Raw genomic sequence first — 13,814 nt, 5'->3', positions numbered from 1 at the left:
TGAGGAGGGAGGCGGTGTGCAGCGGCCGAGCGAGGAGGAGCAACTCCGACCCGGATGTGACCATCGAGGACGTCGGCGGCGGCGGCGGGGATCTGGTCGTGCAGCCTGCCATTCGGCGCCGACCAGTTCGACCCGAGCATGGAGTGTGCCCAGAGGGGAGCCCCTTCGCTGGCGTCGTGCGCGTCACCGTCGCTGCGCCCTCCGACGTCGACGAGTACCTCTTCCGGACACGCCATGCCAGCGGTGGCGGTGGCGTCGTGTCGAGGCTCCCTTACACCAACCAGTTCAGGTTCCTCGACAAGGCCGTCATCGTGGTCGACGCCAAGAGCGAGGTCGGCGCCGACGGTCACCCCAAGTGCATCCTCCGCATCTTGCCGGTGTGGCTCACCTGCATTGTCTACTACGTCGTGTTCGCGCAGACGAACACCTACGTCATCCTTCAAGCGACGCAGTCCGACCGCCACCTCGGCATGTTCGACGACGACGACGGCTGAAGCGGAGGAGATGCTTGCGGGGCATAGGAAGCACAGTGTTGTCGAGAGCGCCGACCGGCGGCCGCACGCCGCCTCCCTCCTCGCTCGGCTACCACACGCCACCTCTCCTCGCCATTCGCTGCGCTCGGAAGCCAATGGGGATGGCCGATGGGAGAGGAGAGAGAGAGTTGAAGAGAGGGAGAAGCTGACAATGACATGTGGGTCCACTATTTTTTATTAATTTATGAGTGACACTGACATGTGGGTTCCACGGGATTTATTATTTTTCCGGATCGAATTGCCACGTAAGCGTCACGTCACTGCCACATCAGATGAAGATCAAGTTAAATTAGCCACGTAGTCCCCACGTCAGCCAAAACCACCATTAAAACTGTCGAGGGATCTTATCTGTACTGGTTGAAGGAAGGAAATCGGATTCATATTGACAAGTTAAGCGACCGCAGATGAGCTTATTCCAAGAAAAAATCTCTCCCGTCTCCGTATCCTCCGCTCCTTCGCCATCTCGCGGTCGCGGCTGAACAGGGGAGGGGGAGGGGCGCCGATCTCCATCTGGCGAGGAGAGCAGAGCAGGGGAGGGGATCCTGGTGAGCATCCACATCACATCCTCTTTCTCATTCATTCTCTCCCTACTTTTGCCTGGCATTTGCTTTGCGTTCGTTAACCCTAGATTATCTTAGATCTGGAAGAAGCTCTCTTAATTTTATAGAGACTTAACCTTAATACAAATAACAGATTGTTTGTTCCCCCAAAGTTTGGGGGTTCAACTGAAACCCCATGCCCCCCCATGTCCCAAGTTGGATCCGCCGGTGAGGGATCCAATTCCATGGCGGCTGCTCCTCCTCCTCGCCTCCTCCTCCTCGTCGTCCTCCTCCTCGTGCCAGTCTCCAACGCCATCTACTGCGAGGAGGATGATTGCTATGATCTTCTAGGGTATAGTCATCTCCTCCCTCCTACCATTTCCTCCGTTTCTTGGTTCGTTCCCCCTGCTCATGAGTCCATGCTGCCAAGCAGAGTCAAGCAGGACGCGAACGTATCGGAGATCAAGAAAGCCTACTACAAGCTCTCTCTCAAACAGTAAGCTCCTCCTTCATGGCTTTCTCGGTTCCTTGTCTCCGGTTTCTCCAAGTTCGGCCCCGATCTGAATCGTGTGTTGCGCTGTGCAGCCATCCGGATAAGAATCCTGATCCGGAGTCACGGAAGCTGTTTGTCAAGATTGCCAATGCTTACGAGGTTCTGTACGTTTTGTTATTCATGAATTAAAGTTTGCATTTCTTTCTGGCTGTGGTTGAGAACAATCTATGGTACCTAATATCTGATGCTTAATTCTAAATACTTGTTACTATTTTTCAATAGTTTCATAATTGCACCAACATAGTTGCTAATTGTACAGTTAATATTGAGCAATTCGTTGCATTAGCTAAAGTTTTGCGAAGAAAGAGTGCAGTAGAGTTTAAGCTGTGAGTCCATCTGATTTTAATGGCTTTGTGAAATGCCACACTATGGTGTTCTTTCACTAATTTAGCTAATAAATCTGTTTTGTGAGCTCATTCAACTTCCTGTCATGGATACTTCTTATTTAATTGGGCTCTTTAAATTAAATTAAATAGTTCCTTTTCCACTTTGAGGTTTGATTGATGAACCATTTACCTGGGTAACCACAACTGATATGAATTTGTATTTTTCAATATTTGCTTATTCTATGTTATGGAGAGACACCAGAGTTGAGATTATGCTGATTGTACTATTAAGATTGCACAAGGACTAGCGGTTATGAGTAATAGGAGTTTGCAGCGGAGACCAGAATTTTCAGCGGGAGAAAGATTGGGTGATTCTTAGGTTCCATCTCTCAAGAAGAGGATAGCTGCTCTGATTGTGTGCGTGAGAGAGAGGCAAAACATCTTGTTTGTTCATTGTTGATTAGATCATGCAACTATTCCCATGATAGGGTGGCACACTAGTAATCTTGGGCAACAACCTAATAGAATAATAGATCATTAAGAAATCTTATAATCAAATACCTGCCACCAGAGAACTTGCTACTGCCACTGTGTCCTGTCCTGCATGTCTTCCTAACATGAATACTTGGCCTGACCCGTGCATCTCTTGCAAAATGTTGAAGCATTCACAAATAGCCAAATAGGTTATCACGATTGCGAAGTTCAGATTATAATACTTATTTCATTGTGCAATATTCTTTAAGCTGGTATGGAATGGTAAATAGTAAGCATAGTACTGTTGACCTAACAACTGTTCAAAAAATGTTGATCTTGCATGTGAAATTAAGTTATTTGGCCCTTGCAATTGTTGTTTGGCAGCAGCTGAATTATTGTTCTACCTTTTGACCTATCAGATTCTAAAAGACGAATCAACTAGGGGGCAATATGACTATGCTATTGCACATCCAGAGGAGGTAAATCTGCATTCTCTTGTTTAATGCACTAACATTTAAAAGTCAATTGTTTGGCTTCACCATGCTATCCTGTTAACCATAAATTTATTCAAAAACATTTTTACATGAGCAAAATATGTATCATTTCAAACACCGTTAAACTCTTTTTTGTCGTTTACATAAACCATGTTTGATACAGTTTCTTCTACCATTCTTAATACTTCTAATGTGCTGATATTTGGGCTTCATAGTTCCTAAATATGAACAATCAAGTTGCATCTTTAGTGGATTTTGATATACGAGAATTTGAACGAATTTTGGACAAGGGAAGACAGATAATTTTTTTTTTCCAAATTCGCGCTGAACGAATTCGAAAGGGAAAATTGAATTAGCTTCCAAATTTCCTCATTGAGTTTGAGGAATTTTTGGAAAAGCTGATCTAATATTTATCATAATGTTAGGTTATATATATATTTATCGTAATCTTCATAAGAAAAGAACACTACCAAGGCTTATTAATCTGTTGTGTGATGAAGGCTCATTAGATGGGAGAAAAGCGATTTATATAGAACACAAGTTGTGCACATGATGTGACCATGAGGTAGAAAATTGAGCCACATAGATCATTGTTGAAACTATTTTCTATTGCCCATTAACATATTGTATAGTGTTTATTCATGTCTGCAAGGTCAAATTTGCCATATCAGACCTTCTTTGTTAATATTTTACAGTTTAAAGTCAGTTGCCACTCTTTGATGTTTGTTATTCACACCTGAGCACTACGATTAAATATGCTCTGCCTGCTATATGTTTTATTGATTTCTTCTTATTTTCAGGTTTTCTACAACACTGCTCAGTACTATAGGGCATACTATGGCCATAAAACGGTACAGCTTTTCTAACAATGAAATGTTTGAGTATGAGCGTTATATTCTCTATACTGCTTCAGCTAAATGCTCCAACTATTTGTGATAGGATCCTCGTGCTGTGTTAATTGGCCTTCTTCTAATTATTTCAGCATTTCAATACTTAAACCAGTTCGGAAGGTATAGTAAGGTATGTATTATGGAATAAATACAGCAAATTTTATAGTCAAGGGTCTCTCAGCAATTGTACACTGTCCATAATATTTCCTTCTTTCAAAGGAAAATTGCAGCTATTCTTAGTCAGGAACTGCACTTGTTACTGTTTTGCATGTTTGACCTTTGACATTCCATTTTACCCTTCTTTGTTTCTTCAAGGGTTTCAGCTTTATTTTTCTGAGACTATTTGCAATCTCACTGCTTGCAGAATTAAAGCCTTTCGTGTTCATACTTTCTTTCAGTCTAAATTATCCTCTATTAGCTTCACCTAGGTTTTGAAATCACATGATTTCTATTGCTAGCTTGACCTCATTCAGTTGTATGTGAACCAAAACTATGTAATCAAGGAAAGGAACTGATACTTGCTAGAAAATGCACTATAAGGGATTCTCTCTAACATGGATGATATTTCAAAATATTCTTTTTTTTTCTGTGCCAACCAATATTGGTTTGAAGAATTAGTATTTTTTGGACCACTGGAATCAGCAATTGTCTTTTACAGTGTTCATTAGCAGTTACAATGCTTAAGCAGCACCTCTAGATCCTGGGTTTGACTGCCCAGTCCCCACTGGAGCGAATTTTAGGCCTAGTTAGAAAAGGTCACTTGTTGGTCCCTCATAAAACACGTGTTAAGAATTGACATATCTCCGGTGGGTCCTCGTGTAGGGGGCAGGGGCCTCAAAGCATGGGTTAAGGATCAACCCATAGAGGGTGAGTCCGCGTGTTTGGGGCCAGGGTTCATGGCCTTTCTTCGCTGGTTTGGTTGGGCCTTCTTAATGAAAAACCATGGGGGCTGTCTTCCCCCGCCGGTTGCATAAAACATATGATCCTGTATACATCATGTTGTCCATTTGAACAACAGAAAGATAACTAACTAAAAGCACGCTTTAACATAAAATTACCTCTCTGTTTCATATTATAAGACGTTTTGACTTTTTTCTAACTCAAGCTTCCTTAAGTTTGACCATGTTTATAGAAAAACGTTGCGACATCTACAACACCTAATTAGTTTCATTAAATCTAGCATTAAATATTTTTCGATACTATATTTGTTTTGTGTTGAAAATGTTGCTATGTTTTTCTATAAACTTGATCAAAGTTAAAGAAGTTTGACTAAAAAAAAGTCAAAATGTCTTATGATATGAGGGCCCCATCGTTTGGACAAATACAGAAAATATGCCATATGGCGTATTAGCAAAATAATATCAATTTGTAGGTAAAACTTTTATATGCATGTTCTTAGCAACTTAAACTCCAATGCTGAAAAATAAACTTCGATGAAAGAACTTCAAAATTAAGTTTTAAAATTTAAATTTTGGCATTAGCTGATGCTGAATAGAGGAAGCGATGGGGGCCTGAAATGGAGAGTACAAGTTATGCTTTTGTTAGTAGCAGTAAAAACACTGAAAGGTTGATGCTCTTGTTGCAGGCCATAGAAACTGTGAAGCAAACTCCTGCTTACAAAAATAGGTTAAAAGCATTGGAGTTTGAGCGAACAGGAGGAATTTCAAGCAAAAAGAAGGGTCACAAGCAGATGGATAAGTATGAATGACATCAGACAAGCCTGGTTTCATTTTTAGGGGAAAAGTTGCCTTATCTGAGAATCGAAGCCTGCTTTTGTTACCTGTAACCCTCGTTTACTTCCAAATGAGATTTCGAAATTTTGATACTGTTGTATTGGCATCATGCCCTTTAGTTTCTTTGTTTTTTTTTTCAGAAATTAAATATATCTTGGTTTTAGAAGTACATAATGGGTTTTCCCTGATAATTTTCATGACACAACTCTGTCATGGTACTAAACATATCTTATAGTGACCTAATCCTTGTTTCACATGTCTAAACTTTTATCAGTTTAGGGTGACTGGATATAAATAACATGCTTCTCAAAAATTTATGTTGACCGTGTAGGAAAGTTGAAGAAGTGCTAAGTAACGAAGTTGAGTTGCAGATCCAGGGGGTTGAAAAACCTTCCTTATGGAGACTCTATGGTGTTCAGTTTATACTTCTGCCATATTCCATAGGCAAGGTTAGTTTGCTTCTTTCAATTATATGTTTTGCACCTAGTAATTAAAAGATCCACTTATAGCTAAGTCTAGCGTAATGGATCATATGTCTGGAGAAAGGGATTCGGTGCCATGTGGGAGGACCAGACAACCTTTCTCCTAGCCTAATGGAGTTGTAGTTCTACTTGTTTTGATCTGTTTTTTTCATTTCTCTGCTCTTTCTTCTTTCTCTCCCTATCATGTCCTTTTCCTTTTTTCCTCTTGGGGCTTCGTTTGGAGGCTGGTCTTTTCTTCTACCTATAATACAAAGAACTGCAGCGCTGTTTTTGAGAGAAAAAAATGTCATGTCCAGCGCAGTGGAAAACAGTTGGTACGGGAGATTAATTGTTCTGCTACTACAGATGTGGTAGCCAAGACATACCCACTTGGTGAATTGGAGTGCTTTCTTTGTGTTTGTGAATACTAAATCGGCTGTATTGACCGATTAATTGGCCGTATCACATACTAATCCGCTCCATAAAGGCCGATTCTCTTGAGGAGACCTCATGTGCTCTAGAATATTACTCTCTTCTGCTACTTTAATAACATAGAGCCAATCTTTATATTTGTGCTACATTCAAATTATGTTTTATCCTTTGTGGATATTTCTATTTCACCATTATTATTAGGGTAAAGTCCATTTTTAGCCCTCGAACTTTCACTAAAGTCCAATTTTCACCATAAAGTACAAAACTGGTTATTTTTCACCCTAAACTTTTAAGACCAGCAAATTTCGCCCTGAGACTAATTTTAATGGTGGTTTTTACAATGCCTAATGTGACAACACTATGTTATGCTATTCTAGCTGCTAATATGGCAATGAATTCACATGTCACACATTTTTCCTGTCATTTTCTCACACAAAAAAGTGATGAGAGAGTTAGATGCAAGGAGGAAAAAGGATAAAAAGCGTCTAATATGCGAGATAATGCCAAATTAGGTACCAATATAGTATAAAAATATCAATGCGGTTCTTAACAGGGCTAAATCACCATGCACCATTTAAAACAATCATGGGTATCCATTTGTAAAAGTTTAGGGTGAAAATGGACTTTCAATGAAAGTTTGAGTGCTAAACATGGACTTTACCCTTATTATTATGATGGTTCTTTGTGCTGTATACTTTTGTTCAGGCATGTTTGTGGTAATTAAGATCTCAAGTTTATCTTAGCTAATTTTATCAGCTCCATCATGCAAATAATCTAAAATACCTCTGAAATGCCTGAGACATTGGACAAAAATCTAAATATCATGATTTCAATAACATATAATAGACACAATTTAAAATATATACAAGACTAGCATCATTATGATTCACTAGCATATTGCCCATGCGTTGCATCATATGTTTAAAACAGAAAATCTCAATCTGTTTTTGCTATTACTTTCTACATATCTCTTCTCATAATTCCTGCATATACTCAGCTGAAAAGTAGGCCCTTTGGATCCATACTATTTTTTCTTTCCTTCACAAAAGATAGGGAGTTGGTGGTGGGGGTGGTCGCATATTCACCACTCACCCCCACCACCAGCATCTTTTAAAGTAGTATGTGGCGAACAACTAGTTTCCTTGTAATTTTGACTACTCGTCCATATTTCTGTCAATGGCATTCCGTTTTCTGCAACACTGGTTAAGACTACATACATGTTGTTAAAAATGGAATGGAAGCATGTTGAAATTGTTCGTTGCAGGTGCTCAGTTGGAAATTTTGTTGGTTTTGGAGATACCGGATAAAGAAATTACCATATGCATGGGAGGATGCATGCTACTTGACTCGGATGTCTCTTAAGATACCTGCTAATACATGGGAAAATATTGGTAATCACCACTTCCATTGGTTCTATCTTTGTTGTACCAGTTTGTATGTTGTTTCATTCTTCATGCTTTTCTTTTCAAACATAAGAACCTTTGTTAGATCAGATGCTTCCCCTAACCTTTTGAACTAGACACCTATTTAAGTATTCATCCATTCAAATGACAAGCAAGAAAGCATCTGGTCTTTAGAAAAACTCATAAACCATTTGTAAGGAAGTTATTTAAAATGCCAAAAACTCATATGAAGAGGCTTTGAGATCAGACATCTTCAGAACATGTGAAGGCTTTGTCTTTTATGCTGGAATAAAACAAGGTGCACACATACTGTCATGGATATTTGGCACGTAATGGTGATAAGTTACAAGCATGTCAATACAGCATTTTTTTTTTTTTTTTGTAAAAAATTAACAAGTACTCCCTCCCTCCACTTTTACAAGGCATATATTGATTTTGATAAGTTGTCAAGATTGAACTTTGACCATTGATTCTCATGAAATATTTGTTAATAGCTATTAAAGCAATATTGCGTGAAATAATTTTGATATTTGAAACCTATTGGTGTAACTTTTATACACTGAACATGCCTTTTTTGGAATGAAGATAAGCCTTCTGGGAGTGAATGGCAAGAGTATATGTGGGTGCATAACTTTTGATCATGTTCAATAAGTACAATTCAAAGACAACCTGTTTCAGTATTGAAAGATTTGGTCCTCTTTCTATCTTTATCACAGGTGCTATGCATAGGGCCTGTTTGCTCCCATGAGATGGAAGCAAAGATTCACATTTTCATAGCCAAATTAATATAACTTCACCATATTTGCCCTGTGTTTTTATTTTGGAACGAATATAATTCTGTATGTGTTTTGGACATATATCAAAAAAACCTTTGTTGCTGTGTTGAATACGATGCTCATAAATGATACAAGGCTTGGAGTATCCATTCAGTGTAGTGATACTGTGTCCTGCCTCTTCCCTTTTTCCTTGAATTTATTCTCAGTTTTCAATGAGTTGCCAGAAGAGTGTCCACTGCTTAACTGCTGGAATTAGGGAGTTCCTGTTAAATACTTGAATGTATTGTGGGTCCTTTTTTGATGGGGATGGGGGTTTGTTTCTAAATGTCATTATGCCTGATGTTTTTCTGTCGTTGCTATGAGCAACTAGCCCATCAACCTACTAGTTAATACTTGAATTTGTATTGCAGTTGCAGAATGATGTAACCCTTTTTTACCTGTCTTGTCTTTCAGATGATTATAGGAAGGAGAATCTTGTCATGAAACGCCTCTGGGAAAAGAACAATATGGAGAGGTATATTGCAGAGATGAGAAAGGAATCAAAGCGTAGAAGATAGCTGTAGCATATTCAACAAGAACGTGGACCGAGAACCCCCTGGATGTCAGCAACCCAACTCCTATTTGTCAAAGCTTGTGTCACAGTACGTTGCTTTATTGCCCTTTTAGGGATTAAAACAAAGAGATTAGGAGCTAGTTTAGCAATCGTCTTCCCTTGCAGCCATCTGTCACTCCAAAACTTGGTAATTTCTCCATTTCAAACTGTAGTTTTGAAAACATCAAAAAGGGAGTTTTGATGGATAAACCAGCCCAAGGCCTTGAAGAGTCTGTTTTTTTTAACCAAAGCCATCTCATGTGCAAAGCCCACCCCATCTTTTCAAGATTAAGAATACCAAGTTCTCCCAAAGATAGGGGCCGACACACTCGGTCCCAACAAACCAAGCAGTTCCCATGGGTTCCATGTACAATACAAATTAACTACGTAATTAATTGAGACAATACAAATTAATTATTTATGTTCATCCATGGGTTCCATGTACATATAGGATTAATCATGTGGTTACTGTAATTTTGATTGATTAGAACTGATCAGATGAGACCGATATACTTATTCAAAGGTAAAATCTAAACCGAGACTGCTCTCGATTTAGCCTTAACGAGAGACATCCATATACCACTCTCGATTTAGCCTTAACTAGAGCACAACTAGTACACCCAATAGTCCATATCATTTTTGTTCTTCTTATAGAATTTTCTCTTAAACTATTTATCCGATCTACAATCCGATTACACCATGGTATTCGTTGCAATTAAATCTTTATAACAAGATCTTATATGATTATATTATGATGAAAAAAATATTTATGTTGTAAATTACTTTTATTATATATATAAGTTACTTTTATCATATATATAAATTACTTTTATATTTGATTAGATTACTTTTTAGATATTCAGTGAACAATTTACTTTGTTGGTTAGCTCTATAATATGTTTATTAAATATAATTTCTAGATAGATGTATGTTTTTACCCCACAATAGATTTACTCTTATTGTCGTGACAAGTTACATTCTTTTTCTTTTAAGTTACTTCTATAATATATGTAACTTACTTTTAGGTTTTATTGAATTTACTTTTATATGTCTAAGAGGTAATTTAATGAAATTTAAAAGTAATTTAGATATATTATAAAAGTAATTTATTATTTTTTATTAAAATATAATCATGTGTGATCTTGTTATAAAGATTTAATTGTTACGAATATAATGGTGTAATCGGATCGTAAATTGAATAAGTAAATCAAAAGAAAATTCTATAAGAAGAAAAAAAGAGAAGCACTATTAGATGTACTAATAGCAACCGAACCTGAGAGTGAGGTAGCTGCCTAGCTGGTTAGGACAATCTAGCTACCGTCTCGTCGTTGTAGCCACGTCCTTATTCAAAGGGGTCGCATAAACTATTAAATATGCAGCCTCGAATAGTCTAATCTCCTGACCAAAGAACCATAAGACTAAAAACATCAAAACCTATGGGACTCTATCAAATTAGACTCAACTGCTATTGATTTGGTAACATGTCAAATTAGATTTGATTTTAGGGATTTGGGATTCTGAAAGTGTTAACATGATTTGGATTTAGTATTTAGTATTTTCTGTTGCAACACACGGTCACTTTTTCTAGCTAAATGTAGTCAATAAAAAATGTAATTATTTATTTGTCATGACATAGAATTTACATTTAGACTAAAAGTAAATAATTTTAATTATTTTTTATTCTATATGGTCTCTATTCTTCTTCCAATATTCTTTTTGGAATTCTGATTTTTCACTAATGTATTTCTATATGGACTCTAAACTCTTCTTTCAATATTTTTTATTTCAAATTTCAATTCTTTTTCTATATTGTGTTACTATATATGCACTCTAGCCGGTTTTGGAGAATATTCTAGACTCCTAATCAAATATTATTTATTTTATAATCTATAATTTATGTTGTTTATAGATTTTATTTTATATGTACTCTAAACTCATCTTTTAATATTCTTTATTTTATTCATTCCAAATTTTATTTCTTTTCCTAAATTGTATTCAACAAAAAGTTTAAAAAATAGGAATACTTTGTATTGTATTATCTATATAGACAGATTAATCTATCCAATTTAGTTAATTTTTTCGTTGCAAAAGATTTGTTTTATGCAGGTATCCAATTGGACAATACACATATATAACGTGATGTTTTTTTTTAAAAAAAAAAGAAAATGAAAGAGGTGTCCGATTGGACAATACACATATATAACATGATCTTTTTTAAAAAAAAATAAAAGAAAATGAAAGAGTCCTAGTCTACAATGAGTTCTCTTTTTTTTTTATTTTACTCTAATTAGTATGAGAATTTCTACACCATGAGATCTAACGTGAATGTTGCTTTCTCTATTATTTTACTAAGTTAATAGATAGATCATTATCATAATATTAGTTTTTTCCGTTGCAACGCACGGGCATCTATGCTAGTCAAGTTAAAATCTCCTACCACAAGCCAAGGCCCAGCACAGTGAGCGGTAAGGCCCAGCACAGAGAGCACAAATATCTCTTAATTCTTGTAAAAAGAGCACTTTCTCATCATCCTCCTGAGGGCCATAAACTCCTGTTAGCAGCCAATTGCGACCCTCAAGTTCACTGAAATGGACTGACGGGGAGAAAGAATCCACACGGGACAAAATAACTTGGCAAACAGAACTTTTCCACGTGAGCAGGATACCCCCACAAGTGCCAACAGCAGGAAGAGTCACAAAATTATATCCGCATTGGAAGAAAGAACATCACGAACTGAATTGTGCATGTCCGGACTATTGAGCCCGTGTGCATTCCACACCAAAATATTAGAAGGATCTGACATAGAGAAACTTTAGAGGAGACCACTGGACCAAAACGAACAGATCAAGCAACACAAACCAGGCTTGAGGGATGGACTTGATCCTCATTTGTTTTCCAACCAAAAATGGCTGCCAAAGCCGCTAAATGGGCATAAGAAAGAGGATTGTGAAACAATTTAGAGTACCTTTCCTTAGCTTCTTGACTAATTCCTTTATCCTTCGCAGAGAACCCCAAGCAACACATCACTTTCTTCTGAGCCACTGTTGCCACTGGCCCGGGAGAGCAGGGGGCAATTCCCCCAACTCTCCTGCCACGCCAAGGGGCTGAAGAGATAGGTGGGCGGCATTTTCTCTCCCGCCACAGAGGGAGGGGCAAAATGCTGTCCACCGGCTTGTGCAGGTTGATGATGAAGGGATGCCGACCATCATCTCCCGGAGCGCTGCTGAAGGCGGGAGGCAAAAAAGGGATCTCCATGAACTTCTTCATGAGCTTGTAGCATCCATTCTTCTTCTTGGATTACTTGTCTCCATCATCATCCTTTGAAAGACACTTGGAAACAAAGTGCCCCTTTTCACCACACTCAAAGCATCTCAAGTTGGAGAGAGTCTTGTTGGGTCTCCTATTTCTTCTTGTACTGGAGTTAGAGCCCTTTCCTCTCTCCTTTCTTCTTCCCAATAGATCATTGAACCTTCTATCAAGAAGGGCAATCTCTTCTTCCAAGTTATCATTTGCTTCATTCACCTTGCTCTTGCTCTTATCTTCCACTTCGGCTTGGAGAGCAACGCACTTCTTGGATGGAGATGCTTCCTCCATCTCCTTCTTCTTCAACTTGTACATATCATTAGTGTTGATCTTCCCCAAGAGGCTTGTGGGGGTCATTCTAGACATGTCGGAGTTGATAAGTATGGTGACTAGGGTCTCATGCTTGTCTGGTAGAGCCCTAAGTATCTTTTGGGCAACCTCAAGATCAGTGTAGGTTGCCCCAAGCCCTTTGAGATCATTTATAATGATATTGAGCCTCCCATACATATCATTCACACTTTCATGAGGCAACATGGAGAATGTCTCATATTGGATCTTGAGGAAATGAAGCTTGGCATCCTTATATTCACTTGTGCCCTCATGAATCTCCACCAACTTGTTCCAAATCTCATATGCCGTCTCAAGGTTGCTCATTCTATCGAACTCTTCTTGACTTAAAGAGTTGAACAATGCATTCATAGCTTGAGCATTGAGTTGGAGGTTGCGGTGATCAATCTCCGTCAGGGATGAGCCGGTGATAGCAAAGCTTACATCCACAATACTCAAAATATGGAAGCTCATAGCCTTAAGGTGAGTAGACATTTTAATTTTCTAAGTGGAGTAATTTGTGCCATTAAACATGGGAGCCTTCCCTACATGGTTCACCTCGTTCGATATCTTCTCTCTAGGTGGTAAAGCCCAATCAAGAGAGACCAAGCTCTAAATCTCAGAGATGAGGATCCAGTGAGAAAGTGTTACAAGTGTGGCAAAGGGGGACACCACCAGGCTAATTGTCCCAATCCATCTCTCTGTTTCACTTGTAAGAAATTTGGTCATATATTGTCAAATTGTCCAGATCTGATGAAACTCTGTGGTTACAGGATGCCGGGTCAGGTATTTCATTGCCTTCAGGTATTTCATTGCCTTCATCTGGATGTGCATGAAGAGGAGTTAGCAAAAAAAACCATTTGTTGGGTTGCTGACAGTTGAAAGTGGATTTTGCTCTGAAGCAAAGATTGTGAGGGAAATGAGGTACCTCTTTGAGAAATATCAAACATGGGATTGGAAAATAAAGCAAGTGGAGCA

General features: G+C 38.5%; 2 protein-coding genes across 3 annotated transcripts; one reads left to right on the top strand and one right to left on the bottom strand.

Annotated features, from left to right (window-relative positions):
* The first annotated feature begins 1,023 nt into the window (after window positions 1-1,023).
* On the top strand, window positions 1,024-9,634 carry LOC4351914 (dnaJ protein ERDJ7-like). 2 transcript variants are annotated; one of them, NM_001423449.1, is made up of 11 exons: window positions 1,024-1,078; window positions 1,227-1,424; window positions 1,506-1,568; window positions 1,658-1,724; window positions 2,845-2,904; window positions 3,720-3,770; window positions 3,859-3,939; window positions 5,395-5,507; window positions 5,874-5,991; window positions 7,700-7,826; window positions 9,068-9,634. In NM_001423449.1, exons 2-11 carry the CDS (start codon window positions 1,279-1,281, stop codon window positions 9,169-9,171), a joined length of 930 nt encoding a protein of 309 aa, NP_001410378.1. In that variant the 5' UTR covers window positions 1,024-1,078; window positions 1,227-1,278; the 3' UTR covers window positions 9,172-9,634. The 2 variants fall into 2 exon arrangements, with proteins under 2 accessions (NP_001410378.1, NP_001410379.1); NM_001423450.1 differs by lacking the exon at window positions 1,024-1,078 and having other exon boundaries at window positions 1,091-1,424.
* Window positions 9,635-12,503: 2,869 nt separating this feature from the next.
* On the bottom strand, window positions 12,504-13,310 carry LOC136354519 (uncharacterized). The gene has a single exon (XM_066306028.1). It carries the CDS (start codon window positions 13,308-13,310, stop codon window positions 12,504-12,506), a length of 807 nt encoding a protein of 268 aa, XP_066162125.1.
* Window positions 13,311-13,814: the final 504 nt, after the last annotated feature.

Source organism: Oryza sativa, chromosome 12, assembly GCF_034140825.1.
Source record: "Oryza sativa Japonica Group chromosome 12, ASM3414082v1".
NCBI lineage: Eukaryota > Viridiplantae > Streptophyta > Magnoliopsida > Poales > Poaceae > Oryza > Oryza sativa.
The sequence above is the reverse complement of the archived record's forward strand: the minus strand, read 5'-3'. Positions and strand labels throughout refer to the sequence as shown.

Coding starts and splice junctions, on each gene's coding strand:
- LOC4351914 (NM_001423449.1), top strand. CDS start 1,279: ATGTCCCAAGTTGGATCCGCCGGTGAGGGATCCAATTCCATGGCGGCT. Junction 3,940..5,394: donor AGTTCGGAAGGTATAGTAAG/GTATGTATTATG, acceptor CTCTTGTTGCAG/GCCATAGAAACTGTGAAGCA. Junction 7,827..9,067: donor TAATACATGGGAAAATATTG/GTAATCACCACT, acceptor CTTGTCTTTCAG/ATGATTATAGGAAGGAGAAT.
- LOC136354519 (XM_066306028.1), bottom strand. CDS start 13,310: ATGAGCTTCCATATTTTGAGTATTGTGGATGTAAGCTTTGCTATCACC.